We start from the raw sequence: 23010 nt of genomic DNA on the forward strand, positions 1-23010 counted from the left end.
CAAAGGTGGCATTACCCGTGCATCTAGGCCCGGAGCTACAGAACAATTGGGTACCTATTTATTCGCAAGACGTTGATTGACACTAGCTAACAAAATGCCATTAAATTCTTCATTCGAAAAGCTACCCACAGAAGTTATCCGAAGAATCATGCATTTTCTCTCGGTTTACCACATCTCCATCGCATTCACATGTCCCCGCATGTATAAAATATTCAAAAATGTGCATCTGCAGCCTCTCAGTCTTTACAGCGAATGTGTTCAACCTCACGTTGATCCTGCCAATAAGAAACGCATGCACTTAAAACTTTTAGAGTACGCGTGGATCATGAGAGTGTTTGAGCCAAAGGACTATGTATTCGAAGTACTGACACGCGAGTGTCAGCGCATAATTAACAATATAATCTATGGATATCGTTATCAATACGATGGTCGATTTCTATGTCGTCCATACTATGACGATCAAGGAAACTGCAGAGATCTGAAGCATAGGTACCAAGATTACGATTTCTACACCCGGTGCTGGTCTAATCGAATGCCGAAGGATTTTCAGTATCCGTACCCATACAATAAAGGACGATTCACTTATGAGACGGAAGTGAAGGGAGCTATTCATGTACTGTTTGATTCGATAGATGATGCAACTCCTCAGAAGTACAAGGAACGCATAGATTTTATGTGGAAGTTCCTAAAAATTGGATCAAATGCGAAAGTGAAGGGCCTGGTCACTGCGAATCTATCTTTGAAATACTTTGGTCAGTGGAGGGAGATAATGGAATTTTGATTAAAAACTAAGAAAAGGCTGAGAGAGCAAAGCCTCGGGCTGAAGGTTTGTAGTTCCGTCTACACCATTTACATCAATGGCGCACAGTTTCAAAGGAATCATTAATAGGCAGAAGCGGGGTAGGAATGAGGTGCGGTATTATGCGATTAGTTTCATAGCAGTGAAGGAGATTGAATGATATTCGAAAGCCAATAACACTATTAAAAATTTCTATGCAAAATTTAAAGTCCTAACACAAAAGTTGGCAAATACTAGAGCTTGACTGATAACTCTAAACAATTTTTACATTCAAAAAATATTACTCAAGGCCATGACAACTATTTAGGCCTCTTTAGAGGATGTGCTTCCGTGTTGAGCACATACTCATCTAAGCTGATCAAGTCTGGATCGGCAAAAATAAGGTAGAAGTATTTAAGGGTTTCAGCCATCCAGAAAGACTCCATTCTATCAGCTTTGCGGGGATTTTCTGAGACGGTACAGTCGTCCAAAGCAGCATGCGCAATATCAGTGATTGTATGCTTGATAATATTGTTGAACATTGTCCAAGCTCGTTCTTGTAAGTCGGGGTCGCCAGTGATGCGATAAAGTATAAAGACGGACTCTATTGCTTCAGGTCTATTGAGAGTTAGATACTTTGCCAAAGTGACAGACATGGGAACTTTTACCTGAGGATATAGCGACCATCGTCAAACTTGGTGACTCCAGGTATGAGTCGGTGTTGTTGTATCTTTTCATTAACAGTCTCATTGCCTTCAGTATCCTTGTTGATCCCCTCCAGCCATTTCTGCTCGTCCCAGGGACAATAATTTTCGTTTTCGCAGGGAACCATGTGCATCTTCTCAGCCATGATGCCAAGTGGCATGTTCTCATAAGCCCACAAACATCCTTCAGTGAGCTTTCTCGCCAATTCTAAGTCTTTTTCGTTTTCAAATATCTTTGCACCAATGGCAACCATTCCTCCCGCAAAACAACCAAGATGCTGCGCCTCTCCTTGAGTCTTGAGTTCTGTGACCAATGTCTTACCGTCGCTATCTACATTACCTGGCAGACGAATATCCTCACCATTCTTTGTCATTGGCCGGAAGAATATATTGCGCCTCATTGCAATCATTGCATACTCATACATTCTCCTATATTGTTGAGTTGCACCCCCAAGTAATAAATGTTGCTATTAGATATTAGCACGTAATATGGGCTCTCAATGGATGTGGTTGAATCTCACCTTTGGCAAGTACTCATACAATGAATCAGCCATACCTCCAATAGTGAAACCCCAATAGTCTACAAAATTCTTGTCTTTTGCATTCACAATCACAGGCCACATTCCGGGCAGTTTCGACATGGATTGCTGCTCGTCAAAAATATTCATGATACGTTGAACTGCATCGTAGAATCGTGGATCACCTGTAATCTGACCAAGACGAGTGAATTCCAACGTCAATGAACCAATCTCAGATTCAAGAACATTGTCATCTGCTTCTTGTTTGGCTCCAGTGGCAGCAATGTGGTAGTACCATCGCAAGATAGGTAAATGATTGGGTGTGTCAAATGACTTGTAAAGCATTTCTCCCATCTCCGTCGCTTTCTGGAGTAGGACTGGATACTTTTCTCCACTTAACTCATAAGCGGAGAGAAAGCCGCCCAGGTATCTAATAGTTGTTTCGAAAACATTAATTTGCTCAAGAGCACAAGTACTGAAGTCAATTACTTGAATCGCTTCAACGGCTGCTTTGAATTGTGAATGCATACCCATGATCCAAAGTGTATCTAGGAGGAGGTTTAGTACAAAGGCATGAAGATCTGAGCTGTGTTACCGACCAAGAGTGTCGACCAAGCTCGCGGCCCATCCACCGAATGGATCCATTGATCCACCTGATAGAGGCATTACCTCATCTTTCAACCATGCATGACTAACATAGCCATTCCAGGCATGTGTGAAATTGCTTTTGACAGCTTCAAGTCTAGCAAGTCTCACCGATTTTTCGGTTTGCGATTCTTTTCCGAATTGATGTTGAATTCTCGGTATGGTTGTGGCGGGATTCGTTGGAAGAGGTATGAAATCTGTAACAGGAAAACTGTGTGGGACCTCGGACCATCGAAATTTGTTTCCTCCCTCTTTTGGAGCCGACTGAACTATGGGTTGTGTCCGATCATATGATTCTTGGTAGCGTTTAAGCGCGGGTCTTTGGTAGATAATAAGGAGAAGAAAAATTGCAGCAACTAGGGTCAAGGCCTTCCATCTGAAGGCCATAGTTGTTTGCGGAATAGTGCTCCCACAAAGACGTAGTTTTGATTATGAAAAAAAAAATCAAAGAAACTATTGTGAAGATTACAGATTACCATACGGAATACAAGAAAGAATGTTCAGAAAATGAGTAGCTCGGTTTTCATAAGAACGTGGGAAAGCTTAAGAGAGTACATCCCTAAATCTTGAAACTTATTGTACAAGGTTTAAGTTAAATGATGCTGAAATCCACTGGACACGGCTCAAGTTCAAGGGTCAATATGTACTCCGAAGGATTGGAAGCGCTCTAAACGGTTTAATGCGGGTTTTTGGGCGGAGCGACAGTGGATGCTATTTTATCATTCACTACCCAGGTAGAGTTAGTAGAGCAGCATTTTGTAAGCGCCATCAGACAGAAAAAGCATGCCCCCTAGATTGAATGGAGATCATTTATTGGTTAATTATCTTCGAATTCGCGGGCCATCATCTGGTTCGTTCGCTACCCGACAAACCCGCTTTGCCGAGAACAAGGGCCGGGTAAGCTAATCATGGAAGCTCGTAAGCACTGACCATACACATTCAGCTCTGAGAAATTTCAACATGTCGGCATGGGATGTCAGCAAGTATGAAGAAGCATTAGTGTAGAAAATACTCTCAAATGAGACGTTTCTATCCTTTAATCTGGAATGACCCACACATCAATTGAAGGCCGCCATGCCTTGTTGTCCAGGACTCTCGAGCTGCTGACAGGTTGTCAATGGACACTCGGAGGGCAGCTGAAAGTACATTATTCAAGCTCTTCCCTGATCTTTTGTACGCAGGTTTGTAATCTTTTTATATCAAGAACTTTTTATGACGACGTATGAAAATTGTCGAGACCGGGCACGTTTCTTTTAGACAAACGAATGGCAATGGAATTCTCTATCCTTAATTTTATTTTTAACATCTATATACTCTACGCTCTACCAGTCCGCGCTCAAACTGGCGTATCATCGGCCGTATGGGTTGTACCAGACGGTAACACAGCGGACCTTTCTAAAACATATACGGAGGGTATAACTCTTCAGGTTACTTGGAACTCAGTCCCGGAGGGATACAAATTTAATACACTATCCAATCTGTGGGTTACAACATGGGATTACGAGAACACACAATTCAGTCAACTGCTCACAGGTATGAATATCCACCGTTGACTGCGCTCCTCCATGTTTCACGTCCTATTATTCGATTTTACACTCTGTACATTTTCCTGATGGCTCTGCAATCCTTTAGAGAATGTGAACACAAACAACAGTGGTACATATGACTGGACAATTACAATCCCGGCGAAAATTCTTAATAAGGACGCAAAATATGTCCTCCGATTTAAGGATCTCAGCTCTGTGTATAACGCGAGCTCGCAAGAGGTCTCCAGCACTGGATTCTTGGTTATTAATGGAGGTTCTTCATCGTCTTCGACAATCTCTTCTAGTCAAACTTCTAGTCAAACCTCTATTCAAACATTTTCATCTGCTTCAAGCACAAGTTCCACTAGCACTGTAGCAATATCACCAGCCACATCGAGTGGGGGAATCGTTACGCCATTGGCGACTTCCTCATCCACACCCATCTCTGGGGACAATGACAACGGCTTAAGTGGAGGTGCAAAAGCCGGTATCGCTGTTGGTATCGTGGTTGCAGCTTTGTTAATTGCCGGATTAGCGTTTTACATTTTCAGGCGGAGACGCAATGGCAAAAGTACTTCTACCAGACCCCAAACCGACTTTCCTGCAGAACCTGCGGTCTATTATGATCCGCCAAAGCAATACTTCACCGGAAACACAACTAACGTAGTAGCTGAGATTGGTGGCCGTGAAAGAGTTGAGTTGCAAGGTAGCTAGGAAATTTTTTGGGAGACGCAGTGTGTAAAGGATCTGTATGGAATGCTGTTTATGAGCTCAATGATCGAATTTCAACATCGTTATATATGAAGGGAAAAGCGGAAGACTATGGTATTGTAGTCTCTTGGGACGATTGACAAAAGCCTTTCACTTGTCTGGTTCAATCGCGGTCTATGTACCTAATACTGATTATTAATTAATACGTGAAGATCTTTTTTCTTACCGCCGGACTCCCGAACCGAAGGAAAACTCATGAGTAATACAACACCGTTAGGGGAAGAAGCAATGTTGGATCCACTTAAGGATAAATTTGCGACCAAGATCAGATTATTGAAGTATATGCCATCAATACAGAGCGACAGTACAATTTGCGACTCTGGACTAGCTTGATCTGCCGTATAATACGGCATTTACTGACGTACTTCGATTCTTTTGAATACTTAAAACTCCAGCCTGCAAAACTATCCCATCCTTTCGCATAGAAGAACCAATCTTACAAGAAATCTATTTCGTCTGTGAAGAAGCAGAGCAGGTTAATCAATCTATAGCTTTAGTTTTTTTGCTTGGCACCTCCTATGCCACGTACATTTTCGTAGGAGAATTATTCCGACGCAGATCCGCCCACCATACACAACTATCTTAAAAGATAAGTTTCAGAAAACTAGAAGAATGACATCCAGGAGAAAGAAGGCGAATTCTCAACCAAAGCCACCAAGGAACAGAAAGAAGGGCCCTCCTGATATCCGTCCCAGCAAAGGTGGGTGATATACTACGTATTTTAAAGACTGTGTCTTTGCTGATTTTTCCAATAGCATCCAAAAACGGCTGCGAGCTTGGAGATTTACCACTCGAAATTGCATACCACATTATGGAACATCTTTTTTGGGCGAACTCGGTTCCTCTCGGCTTGACTTGCCCACAGATGTACGGCGTATACAAACGTTTATACCCATTAAAGATAAAGCTGCGACATGCGCTTGACGGCCCTGCTCGTTATAACTATTCACCCACACAGATTCCACTGTACAGATTGATCAATGGCTGGCATGGCCTAGGACAGGGATATGAGCTTTGGACCGAGGGGTTTTCATGGGAGCATCCACTTCGACGCAAGAGGGCTGTTATAACCGCGTTAGCTCCAGCTCGATTTGTTCTCGAGTCTGTATACCCACGGGTCCCCAAAGATGCCTCGGATGATCATCCTGGGAAAATCCTAAGAAGACGTCTCCGAGAAAGCTACGAAGACTACTACTTCTTTACGAGGCCGCACCACTATCAGAAATATACCTGCAAGCCGTTGCAAGAATGGTCCTGCTGGCCCATCCCTTGGGAAGGAGGGGACAATGCGGAGTTGCCTTTCGAGTCGAGTCATTTGCCTAACCCGTTCAATGTGGGCCTGCAGAATTGGGAGGAGCAAGCCAAAGGTGATCTTGAGCTCTATGGAGCTAGCTTATGACAGGAAGCATTGGAGATGGTATTGGGAGAATTGTTTGCTGTGGCAACGGAATCGCGTAAGCTTCCAAGAAATCTGGTCTTCGCGTCACGCCGAATCAGCTTTGAGTGCACTTTCGTAATGGACATTAATGATCGATTCCTAAGGGGGAAGTTATCTCGAAACGAACCAATCTACTACCAAAGGGTCTCACGGAAGATAGGAAAATGATATCAGACTTTATAACGTGTAATTTGATCCACATTCGAGCATGAATTATTTAAGACAGCTGTTCACTCATAAATGATGATAATCTTTCATTTAGTAGATAGCTCATGAACAATTTCATCCAATCTGATAAATATTTGTAGTATTGTTCAAATAAATTGTCGTGTGTGACTTTAACCATTCTAATAATATATATTTCAAAGTGACTAGGTTTTCATGATACCTTACTCGTAATGATAATACTAGATCTATACCTGAATCTGATTTATCTATCCTACAGGCTCACTGGTAATCAAGTAGACCAGCTGACCAATAGTCCGGACTGCAGTTAGATTTGAGATCTACAAGATCGTATTATCTTTTTGATCATCAGTAAGCTTGTCATAAAGAAATAGATTGAATGCTTGAAGAAAGTCCTGATTTTTGAATTCACCTTAGCGTTCAAAAATCTTTTCGTCTCTAGACTGCAGATGGGGCTGTCGGGTACAGACACAAATTTGCATGTTTGGATGTTCACGAACTCGTGTATCGAAGTAGAGCTGGGACCAACTTTAATGTCAAGATCTTAAATAATAGGTGATGTGAAGTAATCATTCACCGATTAGTCATTCAATTAGATGTGAAAATCTCGAATTTGATTCTTATATATCTTCATTGATTCCTGGGAAGTAGAATATATTATAATCTCTTTTATAACGGTGTAACGATACTGTACTGGAGGCAGCGGCTGCCTGAGGTTTCGTCTGGTTGGTAGTTGTGGGTTAAGGCTTTATCACTAGTCTTCACTTGGAAGTGAAGTCGTTACTAGATCAAGTAGAATGTAGGTAAACTAATTGATAACTAAGTTGAGCACGAAGCTCTTACACTATGAAACTACCTTAACTATATACTTCTGAATGTTATTGGATAGCCTGGATAGACTGGTCTACTTGGGCTATCCCCTAGACTGGATAGACTAGGCTATCCAGTCTATCCATCACGTGATCCTTAAAAGGCCTCAGGACACTAATCCTGGGACGATTCTGATCCTAGAATAATTGTGATTCGTGACACTAGTAACGACTTCACTTCCAAGTGAATACCAGTGATAAAGCCTTAACCCACAACTACCAACCAGACGAAACCTCAGGCAGCCGCTGCCTCCAGTACAGTATCGTTACATGACTGTTATAAAAGTTAATATAACTTGAATACTAATTGATGGTATCACTTTTGAGATCTAAGATTATATTTTTAGTCGAGGCTCGATGCAATTCGACTTCGAGATAAAACGGATACAAATTGTAAATAATCTTGATTAAAACATTCTAGATTTTACAATTATATTATTGATTAATTTGAACATAACAATAAGACTTACAATTTTCCAGGCTCTAACTCTAATAATATGTTACGAGGTTTGCCGTCTAGATCACGTGGAAGTGCTCTAGGCTCTCGAGGTAGGTTTATAACTAGGCGTCAAGCAGGGACTTAAAGTAATGACAATAATGATATGCAATTCGTAACTAATAGTAGAGTATACTAAATGATTGATCTTGAGCACGAAGCTCTATACAAAGGAAATCCATCTTGATTATATAGACCTTCATGCCTATGGCTAGTCAGGACCGCTGCGCGGTCCTGGACAGCCAGCGTTCCTCAGCGGTCCATAACGTGACTTTAATCACGTTACCTTGGTTTAGTCATGTGACGCGGCATAGAAGATAGCCGTTGTAACATAATAGTCGTGAAGTTGTGAAAGTTATTAATTATCAGAATTAGAATGATTTAGTGAATCAATAAAGAGGAGATTATAGCATTGCAGCTCTAATATACAATATTACACTTGAAGCCGTAACCTTACACTTTCTATAAAAATTTATCACACAAGCGTATTTTCAAGTAACTGAGCTGCTGTCGGTCCTTCTAAGCTCGGTCTTTATATGCTCCAAATTACCCTCTTCCGCAGCAGCTCCTTCCATTGCTGCTTCTTCGATTTGTAAACCGAAGACTGGCGATCTTTCAGAAAAAAACAGCTACCACCCTATTTGCACTGCCTTCGGGCCAAGTAGATGCCACGGGAATTTAGCCAGAATATTCTCTTGAACAAGAGGTGTCTGCAATACAGAGCTTCAGGAGATAAAATTGCGAACAATGGGATCCCCGTAGGCAAAATGCCAGACACGCAACAGGAAGAGTGTCTCGTTCGTGTTAACTGACGGTGGTTGAGAGAAAATAGGGGATCTCGGCAAAGCTTTGACCAATCGGTTCGAGTAGGTTCCCTTCAGACATCAAAGCAAAATCGACTCTATCAAGGAACCAGCTAGACTCCTCGACAAAAAGAATTAATTCCCAAAAACTCAAAATTTCGGGCGTTGCCCGGGATTGAACCGGGGACCTCTTACATGGAGAATCAATCAGTCAAAGATAGATAAATCCCTAAGCAAGAATTATACCACTAAACCACGCGCGCAATCTTTGGCTCACCACTCGGATCTACGATTTTCAGTTTCCCCGAACATCGCTGGTTTAAAACGGATCATGGTAAACCGTTCCTGCAAACGGAAACATTATATTCTCATTTGCGTAACACAGACTCTGATTTACCATTTTTTGTATTCAAGAATCCAAATCCTGAAAACAGAGCTCGGTCATTCCCCAGGGAGCGAGTCAGCTTTGATCCACAGTTAGGCACCTTTTACCTACAATTAGGTATCCTCTATACCGTGTTGAGGAAACGAGATTTGGTAAAAAGGCATTGTATCCATAGTTAGGCGTATTCTCATATCGAGCTGAAAAAATCAGATCATTTGTATCCACAGCTAGGCATTTTCTTATATCGAAGAGAGAAAAACTGGTTGTATTTAGTCATTTGTATCCAAAATGACGCATTTTTTATGCCATGTATCACGATAGTGATGGGAGTCACTTATCAATATCTTACATGTACTACCAAAAAGAATATCATGTTCTACTTTCATATCAATCACAGAATGGTAGACTACAAGAAGTTCCATGTTTAGGTGGAGTGTGACATACTTTTGGTCGTAGAGACGATAGATGACATGATTGACCAATGAAAGTTGTTAAAACTATACCAATGGTTTTTCAAAAATGTTAATGATTGGATGATATATTAATAATATTTTATGATTCTTTGTGTACGATCTATTGGTCTAAATCTTTGGTCGCAATTGTGGTCGATTTTTGGAGAGCGGAAACTTTGAAGACTTTCACTCAATCAAATAACTTCTTATAGCTCTATATTCCCATTCCGTCTTTTGTTGTAAAGCTTTCGAGGTATACAATTCAAATCGATATTTCCATCAATCAGGAATGCTGAATAGTAAAGTACCCGGAGTTTAAATAATTGATATGATTGGCTGAAGTACGCTACTGTGATATTCTCCTACTCAGACAATACGACTGTACAGCTGGATAGTTGTTGATTATATAAGCAACAGCAATGTTACCGATTACACACCGAGTGTCACTGTGGATTATATAATCTCAACTCACATGTGTGTGTGTGTTATTATTTAACGGCCAGAGGCAGAGGGGGCGAAGCCCCCCCATTCTCATGACATCCCCTATTGGGGCAAAGGCCGCCAGGGAGTTACTCCTGGGCTATGAATAGCTATGTACATATAACTATATCTAAAGATTGTAGTGATTCCTAGGCGCATTTCCGTAGCTGCCGTGATCTTATAAAGCAGGATGCTAACTCTTTCCCTTAATGAGGAAGATTACATAATACGAAAATCTGCCAAGCCGCAGCCGGTCCGCCCACGCCCCGTGACCTCCTTAGCGCTCCCACAAATAATTAATTTTTTTTTTTTAAGAAACATTACAAAGGAGAGTTATAAAGGAAAGGTTTTACAAAGGAAACAGTAAATTTATCTGGTAATTTGTTAGCGTTCGGGGTTGTTGTTATCCCTAGGGGGTTCGTAGTCTGATATAGGGCCCTCAGGGCCGGGGAGAGGGTATTGTCGAGGGCATATGTCAGTGAAAAAGCCATTGGCTTTCGTCCATCTTGCCAGCACCTCCGCTCCTTTGTATGTGCCGCAGAGGTATGGTATTAGATCAGCTGGTTTACCTTTCGGCCGGGGATGTTTTCTCTTGGCTATGTGACAAAAGAAGAAGTGGAGTGGGGATTTTCGGGCTCCGCATCTGCAGATTAGGTGGGCGTCTTGATGGTGGAATTGTTCGTGATAAGCTGCAAAATCGCCATGTCCTGAGCGGATCGCTAATAGTCGTCCTAGAAAGCTCCTCGGCAGGGAGAGTTCCTTGGGGCTTTTTAGTGATGTGAGTATCTCCAGTTCTTTGTATGATTGGGGGATCACCGTCGACCATAGTTTGTTGATTGCTTTTTGCCTGAGGCCTTTGGTCTCTTTTCTGAGTCCCGCATATGAGTAGGCTCCTTTGGGTTGTGGAAGGGCTGCGCCTGCCTTGGCTGCTTTGTCTGCGGCTTCGTTCCCTGCTACATCCTTGTGCCCGGGGACCCATCAAATGCGGACCGTGCCGTTGGGCCAGCTTGATGCTAGCTGGCGGAAAGTCGTGAAGGTCTCCTGGGAGGATCCAGTGGAGTTTGAGAGCAGTCTAGCCGCCACTTCGATGTTGTCTAGACAAATCCATATGTCCATTGCCGTTCTCGCCTCTATCGAGGTTATTGCCGCTCTGAGGCCCTTGAGTGCTGCTACTGCTTCAGCATCGTATACTTCCTTCGACTTTCCTAGTGCGAAGCTTCCTTCGCAGAATTTGCGGTTGTCTTGATAGCCGACGAAACCGCTTCCAGTACTGCCGTTTGCATGTTTCGACCCGTCTGAGAAGATTACGATGTCTTCTCGGGGGAGTAGGTCGTAAAACTCTTTGAAGTCGGCCGCGGCCCCCTGCTTGGTTCGGCCGTGGGGGCTGTGTATGCGGTTCAGGGTTTCTTCTCTTGTTTCACGATCGAGCCACTTGGGGGCTGCTAGGGGGTTGATCTGTTCCGACGCTGGGAGGGACAGGATGCGTTTGGCATACCGGGTTTTGAAGGAGTCAGGGTTCTCTTGGATCCATTCCGATCTCCACGCGAGGGAGTGGTAGGGGTCTAGCCTCCTGGTTCTGACTGCCGCAGCGCGGGCCAAATCGTCGAGTTCAATTTCGGGGGGTCTGAGTCCTGATTCCCGGTAGAGTGTTGCTATGTTTGTTGTTCTCCAGGCCGGTAATATTGCCCTGGCGCATTCCAAGGTGACCTTGCTTAGGTAATTGATGTGGCCTTCCACTTTGGTGGGGTGGACTCTGTCTGGCTGTGTTCTGCCTGTCCACCAGGTCTCGGCCCCGTAATATGCTCTTTTAAGGACGCATGCTTCAGCCGCTTGTCGTAATAAGTTGGGGGGGGGGGGGGCTCCTCTCATAGAGTTCCCTAGAGATTTGAGGGCTTTGGCCACCACGATCGATCTTGCGGCAATCTCTCTCGTATGCCATTTGAAAGTCAGTTTTTTGTCGAAGAGTATCCCGAGCCATCTTAGGTAGGGTTTTCCATTGGCTAGTTCCCTGATCGTTAGGTCGCCCATGTTGACTGTCGGGGTAGTGGCAGGATCTTGCTCTGTCCTGCGTTTCGAGAAGTGGAGTAGTTCTGATTTGCCAGGGTCGAAGGTGATGCCCTCCGAGGTGCCCCAAATTAGGATTTCATTGACTGTGGAGGTAAGTCTCTTGACGTTTTCGGACAGGGACTTTGAGGCTGCTACAATGGCTACATCGTTGGCGTAGCCGAATTTGATCGTGTCTTCTCCCATTTTGAAGATTGGGGCAATGTATAGCATAAAGAGGATTGGCGAGATGGGGGAGCCCTGGGGGAGCCCGCATTCAATGTTCGTTTTTGGGCCTGTGATCCCGTCCAGGCGGACTTGTACAGATCTTCCTGTTACGAAGAAAAAGAGCCATTTGACAAGGCCATGAGGCCATCCTTGTTCGTGGAGCCTGCGTATCAATCGGCCGGGGAGTACTGCATCAAAGGCTCCTTTGACGTCAAGCGTCAGGAGTGAGGCTGATTCGTTGGAGTTGAGGGAGTGCTCAACGTCATGGGTGAGGCAGGTTGTGAGGTCCACCGATGATCTGAGGGGTAGGGCGCCGAATTGGTGGGTGGCCAGCACTTTGTGGGAGATTGAGGTCCAAGACATTTGTCTGGCTATTAGGCGTTCAAGTCCTTTGCCCGGGACAGAGAGTAAGGCGATGGGTCTGTACGATCTCGGGGATGAGAGATCAGCCTTGTTGGGTTTGGGAATGATAGCTAGAATTGCGCTCCGGAAGGATCTCGGGTGGTGTCCGATTTGTATGCAGTTAAGGTAAAGTCGGGTGATGAAGGGCTCGATGAGTGGCCATGCTTCTTTTAGAATCGCTGTTGGCAGTAATAATAATAATATGTTACGACCACGGATCTTACAGTAACCGATCATGTGTTTACGAGATGCGATTCGATCAAATTTGTATGGGATTAAGGTCATGTGAGGATCTGAAGAGCACAGACTCTGTTATTATATGATTCCCACCGATCCCACCGACTTAAATCAAGTGGGGAGCGATGGGAAGGATTCCCACCGATCCCACCAACTTAAATCAGGTGGGAGCGATGGGGATGATGGGATAGGGGAGTACGAAGATCTATATAACTAGGAGGGATTCCCTCACTGTAGAGCTTGGTGCTCAAGATCAATCATTCAGTATACTCTACTATTAGTTACGAATAGGATACCATTATTGTCATTACTTAAGTCCCTGCTTGACGCCTAGTTATAAACCACCTCGAGAGCCTAGAGCACTTTCACGTGATCTAGACGGCAAACCTCGTAACATCACAATGAGATTATATAAGTTTTGACTTTGACTCTTTCGGAGCCAAAAATACTTATAGATTCGTTGTACTCATTATAATTATTTTTTATATGTCTCAAAACCTACGATTAGTATATACTGTGCAATCTATTAGACATTCATAGTGTAAAGCTTTTTCAACTTGATTAAACAAATTTTGAAACTATTCGGAGTTCACTTTTTTTTGAAAGGGTGGTCTGTGCATAAGATTGTGTGCTAAAATGTGGAGTAGAAGAAATGCCAAGGGCCGTGCGCCGGAACGGTATAATGATACTCCTGGGTGTACTCTTCGATGCTCTATTAGCTAACGAATGCTCATCGGACCAAATACAGTGGGGCGGCAATTCAAAGAAATACTATGTTGTGTCAGAAGAACAACACCTTCTGGATGCGAAGCACCAGAAATTAGTACATTTGTAGCAAACCTTCCTTCATATTACAAATACAATGCTTAGTGGTCTTATCAAAACTATCAGCAAAGGCTTTCATTTGTTCCGGAAATGCCTTTAGATTATTGTTGCGAAATCCCGGGTTTTCGTGATAAAGTACTGATGTTGCCAGAAACTCAGATTGAGCGTTAAAAAGAAAGAGAAACCAGGGCACTTTGATCAATACAGACGATTGTTCCCTAGCGTTCGGAGTTTTATGCACGAGAGGAGAATGGCTCTCAGCACACTGTTCCCGTTCTCCAACTTAGAAGACCGTTCTTGTGACGCAGCGACCCCTGCAGCCTGGTCCTCCAATGAGTAGCCAGAAACTGGAAAAAAGATAGAGCTCGATGGCATGTAAGGAGAATATTGAGCTTTGAAGATAACATCTACTATTGTGTCGAGTTCCTCCCTCGTTTGAAGCTCCTTTAACGTGTAACATGACATAGTCTAGGATTGGAATTGATGTAAAAAACATGGACTTTGAGATTGAAGGTTTCTGTTACATCTAGAATAAAATACAGTCTGTAAGGAAATATGTAGATCTATTCATTTTGTGTTCATTACTGTGATAAACTGAAAGATTTCGGGCGACTGTATTTTTCCAAATTAGCATCTTGTACCGATCAGCGTCTATACTACCCCACCCCCGTATTGAATTAGCGTTTCATGTACGAAAGAAAATAGCCATATTATTAAGCTTTATATCACTAATAACTACCCTGAATAATATTAATCCCTGAATCTATCGTACACAATGGCGGGCTTAGCTTGTCAATTAACGGCACACACACACACAGCCAACCAATCACATTGCAACAGTTAATCCTGTACTAACTATTGGAGTCGTACGACATCATCATTTGTGGAACACTCTGCCTAGTCACCAGTTTACCTGCCAACCGAACCTGGACAAATAGATGATCTAATCTAATTAGGTCACCGCTTTTGAAATAGTCTAGGGTTTAATAGGATGGAAAGGTACCTTGGTGGTGTAAGTTAATTTCGAAGGCGTTCGTAGCGCAAGTTTTATATTGGTCAGAACGGTAAAGTTAGGCCACCCAACCCACAATCAAATGCAGGTGCTTACATTAAACCTCTTTGAATTAAAATTATTTCTTATTTCTTATATCCTGTCATTTCAGACGGGCTGGGCTTAAGTGGTCCCCGCATTGGGTTTCGCGAATCATATATATATCCTACACGAGTCCTTCTCCATCGAACATTATCCATCACAACAATATGAAGGCAGTCTTTCTATAGCCATTCTAATTTTCCATTGCCAATTCGATTTTCCATTGCCATCTCGATTTTCCATCAACATTTCGATTTTCCATCACCATCTAGATTTTCCATCGCCATCTGGATTCTTCTTCATTCGCTGCCAAAACGCAATATGTGGTGGTGGTAACGTCGTCACTCCGGCAATCGACTCTGATGCGATCTGGATAATAATGGTTTTGTACTTCGCCATTTACTGTTTAGAACAACCCCCTTTACATTCAGTGTAGCGGTTGTCATTCAGCTTTAGTTGTTTAGAACGACCCCTTTTACATTCAGTGTAGCGGTTGTCATTCAGCTTTAGTTGTTTAGAACGACCCCTTTTACATTCAGTGTAGCGGTTGTCATTCAGCGTTAGTTGTTTAGAACAACACCGGTATGATATGTGATGATGGTTATATTCTTAATAGGACTAGCTATTGTTGTCATTATCAGGACTTTTTTCTGTAACACAGAAGCGCTTGCTATTATAGCTTGTGCGGGAGATGATAGCCTTAGCCTTATGCTTCGCTTGATCCTCATTGCAATGTCTGGCGTGCCGGGCATGTGAAGAGGATCCATGATTATATTCATCTATAATACTACACATTTATAACCTTGAAAGTCCTGATGCCACATTATTCAAGGATGGGGTGACTTTTATCAATAGTTAATATGAGCATTCTTGGCCGATTATGCATATGTTATTAGAATAGCCCTGGCACGATCTGTATAGTGATGTGGTTACGTTCTTTGACATGTATATTAATGTGAATCGCCCACCACTTCACCTAATAACATTTATTGATCATTCCTCAATCTGGTTTCATCATAAGCATCAAGGCTGTTTATAGTCTAGGTCATTAGCAATCCTACGTACTGTGTGAGGACCAGCATTGTTCTTCTCTTGTTAAATTTATCGCTAACTATGATTGTAGGAATTAGATCATGCCTTTTCAAGTTGAGAAACTCCAACTACAAACTCTGCTCCGCGAGAGAGTGTTTGTAACATGGGTGAATTCAGCAGGCAAACCTTTAACGCTAGGTTCTTGCTCGCATCGTAACAAGAATAATCCTGAATTTATTATGGAAGCAGGCTATGATATGGAAGGACATATTCATATTCACTTTTTTCTTACAGTGACTATAAAGTTTGGTGGCAAGAAACAACCACTGGAGATGTTGTTGGTTGTTCCGCCAAACGCCAACTTCGCAAACGCCCCATACCTCTTACAAAACTGAACGCCAACGACCTACCACTCCCCGATGACTTACCTCTGCCCAACGCCTCTGTACTTCACGAAGCCGGCATAAGCGAATCAGGACATGTCATTCTCGTACCATTCAATCTCACTGCGAAAGGATTCGTCATTATGGATAAGACTCCTCCGATCATTAGGCCCTGCAGCGGCAGCACAAACCAATTGATTCGTAGCCTCGAATCTCTATCTAACACATCCATCTTCAACGTATGCATCAGACCGAGTGATTATGCGCGGGAGGGTTTGAAAGAACTTTGCAAGCGCTTAAGCAACACTGGTGCCGCCACACACAAAACTGACATGAAGGAAATGTACCTTCAACAAGGGTCTATGTTGGCGGAATGGGATAAAGTTAAATATCATGATCGACAAGACGTACAACCGCCACCATATACCGATAATCCTGCTCGACCAGTACCGAAAGTGCAGGTTCCTCGGTCACCACCGATCACACTCGAAATGGAAAAGCTACCATACAACACTGTCGAAATGGTAATTGCAGAGACACCGAATCAAACTCCAGTTAACTCGGACCCTGCACCGGTATTGCATGGCATTATCTCTCCTGGCGCTGGAGAGCCGTCGAGCGACGGAGTGGACTTGAGGGATGTCGAGGGGGACTCGAGATGCATCGACGTGGCCCTTGACGTGGGCTCGGATGAAGCACTTCTTGCCAACTTGAATTCCCGAGAACCAAGTCAGCAACTCAAAGATGATTTGGCAGTTTCAAAGATGCTTGAGTCGAAGTTCGCGGATTGGATAACCGAAGCAATAATGATAAACCCAGAGGTTAACGACCATAAACGCTTAATGACTAAGTTATCAATTCTTGGGGATTGTGTTCGTACATCCAATACTCGAGTATTTGACGCTACTAGACCTTGGTGTTCCGCCATATTGCTCTACGACCCGTTCGATTCCGACAACACTATCGGGTTATGGGAGGAGAGAAACCGATGGCTCATTTCAGATATTGCCAAGCTGATTAAATGGGCTAACACATTTCACTATGGCGCCGAGATCAACTCGCTCTTGATAAATGATTTCGTGAAGTTAGGTAGCGTTGCTCGCAATTTCGCCCTGCACCCTGGAAATGACAAAGCCGAGTACATTCGTCAGAGAAGTGTTTGTGTTGTTCGGGTATGGACTGAATTTGGCAAGTCGAAAAGAAATATTAGTGGAGATACCAGCGGGCCAGGTTCTCGAAAACGGGATGACTTGGAAACTGACAGCAATATGTCTAAGCGAGCAAGAAATATGGTGTGAATGGCAATTCTGTGTCTTTACTCTCCTACCTCCTTACTCTTGTATACTTTCAATGCGACTTACTCTTTTTTTTATTTTTAATTTTGTGTTTCCTTTCTCGCCTTCCATCAAATCAAACATATTGTTCTTACGCTAGGCATCTATTTGGGGAATGCAATGCGGGAGAATGATATCGCTTCGTCCTTGACTGATTAAATTAACGTCTACACTGAGTCTATGACTATCTAAGACGGCTAGGAGCTTTGTAGGCTTCTAACAATAATACATGGAGGGTAGCTGGCCTTATTCGACCGTAGCTAATACAGGTTGGGGAGATTGAAAGCCTCAATCTTCTAATGTTTGAATGGGGGAAGTGAAAACTAATACTAGGGAACCAAGCCCGCCTTACAGATACTCTCGTATTCAAATAAGAGGAATAACAAATGAAATGTAATGAAATTTGACGTTGGGGTGATTGACCAAATTGACCAAATTGACCAAATTGACCAAATTGATCAAGTTGACCAAATTGACCAAATTGATCAAATTGACCAAATTGACCAAGTTGACCAAATTGACCAAATTGACCAAATTGACTAAATTGACCAAATTGACTAAATTGACCAAATTGACCAAATTGACTAAATTGACCAAATTGGCCATAATTGATCAATTCAATCACAATCTTCTGGTCGACCCCCTTCTTCTCCGCCTTCTTCCTCTTCTTCTTTATGCATTCTATTGAGATGCCATGATCTGGTGGCTATTCTCGTCGCCTCGATAAATTCGAGGGTCTTGATGATTCCTGCTTTAGTATGAAGTAGATATTTCATAGTAGGTTGGACTATGGGGTTATCCTTATTGAGGATTTTCCTTGTTATTTTATATAAAGGACAACTGAGCAGAAGATGATCAGGAGATTCCTTTCCCCTACATCTACAATTGTCATTAGAGGAGATACCGAATCATTTCAAATAAGATTTGAAGTATCCGTGTCCAATTTTGAGTTGGAACAGAGCACAGATTGTGCTTCTTTTGATGTTGACCTCCTGGGATCTTGGCAGCATATGCATATATAGTACATATGCATATAAGGAGCAAACAAAACTCAACTTTTAATTCATTCTTTCCTTTTTGGTATACTGTTTGTTTGCTTTCAATATTTTGATTTCAAAGCACTTTAATTCCGAAGGCTGAATACCTAACCTTATTCCTTCATTTTTTGAATATATACTCGCAGCTTAACTGCTTAGCTAGAGAATCAATCAATTCAATCTGATACTCTTTCTAGTCTCAAGAAACCCAACATTTGATGTTTCCTGGAACTCTGATTTTTGAGCTGATCTTCCAGGGGTAGTTTCTTGAATATGTTGACGATGGTTGATGAAAATTGTTAGTGTTAAGGATAGCTATCCAGTTCTCTGATTTCATTCTTTTTATATCCATTCCAATGGAGGTATAACTGGTTTCGTGAGATGAGGATAATATTTTGGTCGCCTCTTTTGCAAGAGAATCAGCTAGCTCATTTCCTTGTACAGATGTATGTCCGGGGACCCAATTGAGAGAGATTTCGGCTCCTTTATTTTGAATAGCTTCTGCAGCTTTTATTGCTTTGATTTGGCATGATTGACCAGGTAAATCGAAGGGGGTTTTCAACCGGAATAATCCTGCTTGATTATCTGAGTATATCTTGAACTTGTTTCCTCGTTGGGTTATTGAATTTGCGTATTCGATCGCTTTAGTAACTCCTAGGAGCTCGCTATTATAGACAAACTGATTCACACCTATATTGATAATCTCTTGATATGAAATTCGGCCATTTGGTAAGATGATTACTATCCCGACCCCAACCCCTATTCCCTCTAAAATGGATAAGGCATCGATGTATATTATAATAATATTTTTGCATCTATATTTGAAAGCCAGATTGTGGATCATCGCAGCTTCTTCTTTTCCTAATTTGCTGATATTGACTTTATATGGAACTTCTTTCTTCCAAGGAGGAAAGTAGAAGTGATGGATTCCTTCTAAAGTGAGAGGATCGAAGTCTTTCTGAATTGAATTTTTGATCTTTTCGAGTTGAGTAGGTTTTAATTGCTTTCTTTGAGGGGTTGCAACTACATCTTGATTCTCCTTTTCTGTAGCCAGCTTTGTAGCTACTAAATTGACAGGATGAGAAGGCGAGATTTTCAATAATCTAAATGCGTATTGTTTGATTCCAGCATTTAGCTGTACTTCTGGAGGGTACAATACGGCTTCTATTTTCATTGGTTTTATTGGTGAGGTTTTGAATACTTCTAGGATTTTTCGGAGGGCGAGGTTTTGCAAGGATTGAAGGATTTTCTTGAATTGGTTTTGCCTTTTCCACCATAAAATTGAACCGTAGTCAGCTATACTGGTGACGTATGCTATATAGAGCTGTCTCATTGTCTTGGGACTAAGGCCTTTTTCAGAATTAGCAAATCTAGTCATTCGGTAGAATGAGGTTTTAGCCTGGGTAGCTCGGATTGTGACATGTTGTTTGAAACTGAGGCCAGGGTCGAACCATATGCCTAGCCATCTGATTATTGTTGAGGGTTGAATTATCTCCTTGTTCGGAAGCTTGATTGAGGCTGTCTTCGTATCTTTGGATGTAGAGAAGTGTATTAGTTCCGTCTTCGCTAGATCAAATTGAATAGCATTTTCTTTGCCCAAAGCATATATCTGTTTAGTTGCTCTTTCGAGGGAGATGATGTTCTTTTTCCAAGATGTTGAAAATGTTGTTAAAGCTATATCATCTATATATGAGAGATATTTGATTGAATTTGCTAAGAATAGATCTCGAATATAAATTAAGAAGAGGATTGGCGAAATAGGACTACCTTGGGGGATCCCGGTATTGATCGGTTTGAAGATTTCAATTTGGCCATCGAATAAGAGCTTAAGTAGCCTTTCCTTCAAAAAAGATGAGATCCAGGCGATTAGGCTGGTTGGGAGGTTTAGGTTCTTGCAGATATCTAATAATTTGTTCATAGATATATGATCAAAGGCGCCTTTAACATCCAGAAAGAGAGTTGAGGTTTTCTTCTTGGATCTTGAATTTCTTTCGATTTCGGTAGTGAGTAAGATTGCTGTATCGATGGCTGATTTCTTTTGTTTTCCACCCATTTGAGAGTAATGAAGTAATTGCGTAGTCTCCGCTAAGTAGCTAAGCCTTTGAGCCAGAATTCTTTCACTTATTTTGCCAAGGCAATTTAGTAAGGCGATAACTCTATAAGCTTTTGGGACCGAGTAGTCTGGTTTTGAAGGTTTCTTGAGTATCGCTCCAGTAGCTTGTTTCCAGCAAGAAGGATAGTAACCAAGGTTGATAAGATGACTGAAGAGGGTGAAGAATGCTTTTGGTATTGCTTTGTACGCTTGAATAATAATATCTTGAGTGATCCCATCGGGGCCAGGGGTCTTTCCTTTGATTTTTGCAGAGCACGCGTTTAGGAGTTCGCTCTCTGTAAGATCAGGCCATTCCTATTTCTTAGATTGTTTATAGCTTTCCCAATTGGGCGGTGGGGTGAATGGAGGAGGAGGAAATAGGGTCGATCTAAATGCAGAGCATTTTCTCTCGAAAGAATTTTCTAGTTTAGAGGGATTAGATCGAATATTCGGGATTCGTTCGGTTTGTATATCTTTTGTGTATGATATTGCCTTGAATTTGGATTGGGTATCCTCTTTTTCAAGGAACTCATTCCAATAGTTTTTCTTTGCTGTTTTAATAGCTTGGAAGTAATGATTCCTGGCTGATTGATAGATTTTCTTGAACATATCGTCTTCCGGGTAAAGTTTGGTGTTCTCAAATACATTAGAGAGTCGTTTTCGAAGGGCTTTCAGCTCTAGGGACCACCAGGGTTTAACTCTTTTTGTGGACTTGATTCTCGGTATACTAGTTTCAGCCGAATAAGTGATTATTCGGATGAATTCTTTTGCAGCTTCATCCAATACTTGTATGTATTGGCTCTTGTCGAGAAGGGAATCAAGAGAGTTGGATTCTGAGATAATGATATTAAGGTATTCATTCGAATTTAAGGTGGTTGATATCGATATTTTCGATTTGAGGGTATTCGCGAATTTTTCCTAATCCGCAAGTTTTGTGTTGAATCTTGCTGGTTGAGCTATATTCGTTGTTCGGGATAAAGTGCCCTTTACTTCAAAGAGAATACTTAAGTGGTCTGATCCAAGATCAGGGAGGACTTGCCAATCAGTAATATAGGGAGATACTGAATCTGTGGCTAAATTAAGGTCTAAGACACTTGGATTTGTCATATTTGTTCGATAAAAGGTGCTTGTGCTTGATTCTTTAAATAGAATGAGATTGTGATCCTCAAATTATTCGGTGAGTAGGTCGGCATTTGAGCTTTTGTTAAAGAAGGGGTCCTACCAAGGGTGATGGGAGTTGAAATCTCCTACGAGGATGGTGTGATGAGTAAGAGGGGTATTGTAAAGGCATCTTTCGATGGTATGGCCTTTTTCTTTGGCTTGATCCGTTTCATTGTAGATATTGATGAATTGTATTGTATGTTTTCCTTGAGTGATATCAATGATTTGAATATCTGGATCATTAAGGGAGTTGGGAGCTAGGGCTACTAGCGGTTTGAATCCTTTTGAAATGTAGATCATAGTTCGGGGATGTAGGTTCGAAGGATTATTTGGGAGGAGTTGAGAGAAGCTGGAGTGGGCAATAGATCTGGTTGAGAAGAAGTCTTTCTCAGGATTCGAGAGGATCCAGGGTTCTTGAATGACTATGAGATCAATTTTGAGTTCTAAAGCAAGTTGGAGAGTACTTTCGGTTGCTTAAAGGCTTTTGTTTAGATTGATTTGAAGAATGCAAATATTGTTGTATAGCATTAGTTGGATTTCTTGATAATTGATAGATATACTTCGTATATTTTCGAGTTGGCTTTATGTTCTCCTTTATAATTAATACATTTGACATTTAGATATTGATATGGTTTGCTTTTTGCTTGGCAGATTATATAGAAATGACCGACTGTAGTATGATTATTATTGCAAAGTCCGCAAGTTGGAGGTTTTTTGCAGTATGATTCGTTATGACCGAATCCCTGGCATCTGTTGTATTGAGATGAAGGAGAAGATGGATAGAATCTTTCTACTCTAATATTAATGCCTGTAATATATAGTTTTTTCTGAATAATTATATCTGCTTCTTTTTGTGTAACAAATGCAATGACTATTGCTTTGTCTTGTTGTTTGGCTCTCTTGAAGGCATTAGTAAGCCAGTAAGGAGTACCTATGATATTGAGCCTTGGGTTGAAGGTATTGACTTCCTTTTTGCTTAGGTCCATACCTTTCCAGACCTGGAGAATTCCCTGAATTGGGATTTTATGATATATGCCCTTCACCGCTCTACTCAGCCCTATATCATCCTGTTGTAGACCATAGATTTAGGTA

General features: G+C 42.0%; 11 protein-coding genes and 1 non-coding gene across 12 annotated transcripts; 7 read left to right on the forward strand and 5 right to left on the reverse strand.

The window, feature by feature from the left end:
• Positions 1-94: 94 nt before the first annotated feature.
• SS1G_09337 (predicted protein) lies at positions 95-781 on the forward strand (the record flags this gene model as incomplete). Its single annotated transcript, XM_001589566.1, has 1 exon — positions 95-781. One exon carries the CDS (start codon positions 95-97, stop codon positions 779-781), a length of 687 nt encoding a protein of 228 aa, XP_001589616.1.
• Positions 782-1098: 317 nt separating this feature from the next.
• On the reverse strand, positions 1099-3032 carry SS1G_09338 (hypothetical protein; the record flags this gene model as incomplete). Its single annotated transcript, XM_001589567.1, has 4 exons — positions 1099-1396; positions 1447-1949; positions 2004-2548; positions 2600-3032. The coding sequence occupies 4 exons, from the start codon at positions 3030-3032 to the stop codon at positions 1099-1101; spliced, it is 1779 nt and encodes a 592-aa protein (XP_001589617.1).
• Positions 3033-3605: 573 nt separating this feature from the next.
• Positions 3606-4885, forward strand: SS1G_09339 (predicted protein; the record flags this gene model as incomplete). Its single annotated transcript, XM_001589568.1, has 4 exons — positions 3606-3646; positions 3777-3826; positions 3975-4178; positions 4278-4885. 4 exons carry the CDS (start codon positions 3606-3608, stop codon positions 4883-4885), a joined length of 903 nt encoding a protein of 300 aa, XP_001589618.1.
• A 669-nt stretch (positions 4886-5554) lies between these two features.
• On the forward strand, positions 5555-6341 carry SS1G_09340 (predicted protein; the record flags this gene model as incomplete). The annotated part of the gene is made up of 2 exons (XM_001589569.1): positions 5555-5642; positions 5698-6341. The coding sequence occupies 2 exons, from the start codon at positions 5555-5557 to the stop codon at positions 6339-6341; spliced, it is 732 nt and encodes a 243-aa protein (XP_001589619.1).
• A 2552-nt stretch (positions 6342-8893) lies between these two features.
• SS1G_14692 lies at positions 8894-8997 on the reverse strand. The gene has a single exon. It is a non-coding gene; the product is annotated as a tRNA-Pro (tRNA).
• Positions 8998-11029: 2032 nt separating this feature from the next.
• On the reverse strand, positions 11030-13009 carry SS1G_09342 (hypothetical protein; the record flags this gene model as incomplete). The annotated part of the gene is made up of 1 exon (XM_001589570.1): positions 11030-13009. The coding sequence occupies one exon, from the start codon at positions 13007-13009 to the stop codon at positions 11030-11032; it is 1980 nt and encodes a 659-aa protein (XP_001589620.1).
• A 588-nt stretch (positions 13010-13597) lies between these two features.
• On the forward strand, positions 13598-13785 carry SS1G_09343 (predicted protein; the record flags this gene model as incomplete). The annotated part of the gene is made up of 2 exons (XM_001589571.1): positions 13598-13638; positions 13710-13785. The coding sequence occupies 2 exons, from the start codon at positions 13598-13600 to the stop codon at positions 13783-13785; spliced, it is 117 nt and encodes a 38-aa protein (XP_001589621.1).
• Positions 13786-15473: 1688 nt separating this feature from the next.
• SS1G_09344 (hypothetical protein) lies at positions 15474-15635 on the forward strand (the record flags this gene model as incomplete). The annotated part of the gene is made up of 1 exon (XM_001589572.1): positions 15474-15635. The coding sequence occupies one exon, from the start codon at positions 15474-15476 to the stop codon at positions 15633-15635; it is 162 nt and encodes a 53-aa protein (XP_001589622.1).
• Positions 15636-16012: 377 nt separating this feature from the next.
• Positions 16013-16306, forward strand: SS1G_09345 (predicted protein; the record flags this gene model as incomplete). The annotated part of the gene is made up of 1 exon (XM_001589573.1): positions 16013-16306. The coding sequence occupies one exon, from the start codon at positions 16013-16015 to the stop codon at positions 16304-16306; it is 294 nt and encodes a 97-aa protein (XP_001589623.1).
• Positions 16307-16626: 320 nt separating this feature from the next.
• SS1G_09346 (predicted protein) lies at positions 16627-17592 on the forward strand (the record flags this gene model as incomplete). The annotated part of the gene is made up of 1 exon (XM_001589574.1): positions 16627-17592. The coding sequence occupies one exon, from the start codon at positions 16627-16629 to the stop codon at positions 17590-17592; it is 966 nt and encodes a 321-aa protein (XP_001589624.1).
• Positions 17593-17994: 402 nt separating this feature from the next.
• On the reverse strand, positions 17995-18234 carry SS1G_09347 (predicted protein; the record flags this gene model as incomplete). The annotated part of the gene is made up of 1 exon (XM_001589575.1): positions 17995-18234. The coding sequence occupies one exon, from the start codon at positions 18232-18234 to the stop codon at positions 17995-17997; it is 240 nt and encodes a 79-aa protein (XP_001589625.1).
• A 630-nt stretch (positions 18235-18864) lies between these two features.
• SS1G_09348 (hypothetical protein) lies at positions 18865-22218 on the reverse strand (the record flags this gene model as incomplete). The annotated part of the gene is made up of 4 exons (XM_001589576.1): positions 18865-20008; positions 20117-21072; positions 21403-21484; positions 21980-22218. 4 exons carry the CDS (start codon positions 22216-22218, stop codon positions 18865-18867), a joined length of 2421 nt encoding a protein of 806 aa, XP_001589626.1.
• Positions 22219-23010: the final 792 nt, after the last annotated feature.

This window comes from Sclerotinia sclerotiorum, genomic scaffold, assembly GCF_000146945.2.
Source record: "Sclerotinia sclerotiorum 1980 UF-70 scaffold_13 genomic scaffold, whole genome shotgun sequence".
Classification (NCBI taxonomy): Eukaryota; Fungi; Ascomycota; class Leotiomycetes; order Helotiales; family Sclerotiniaceae; genus Sclerotinia; species Sclerotinia sclerotiorum.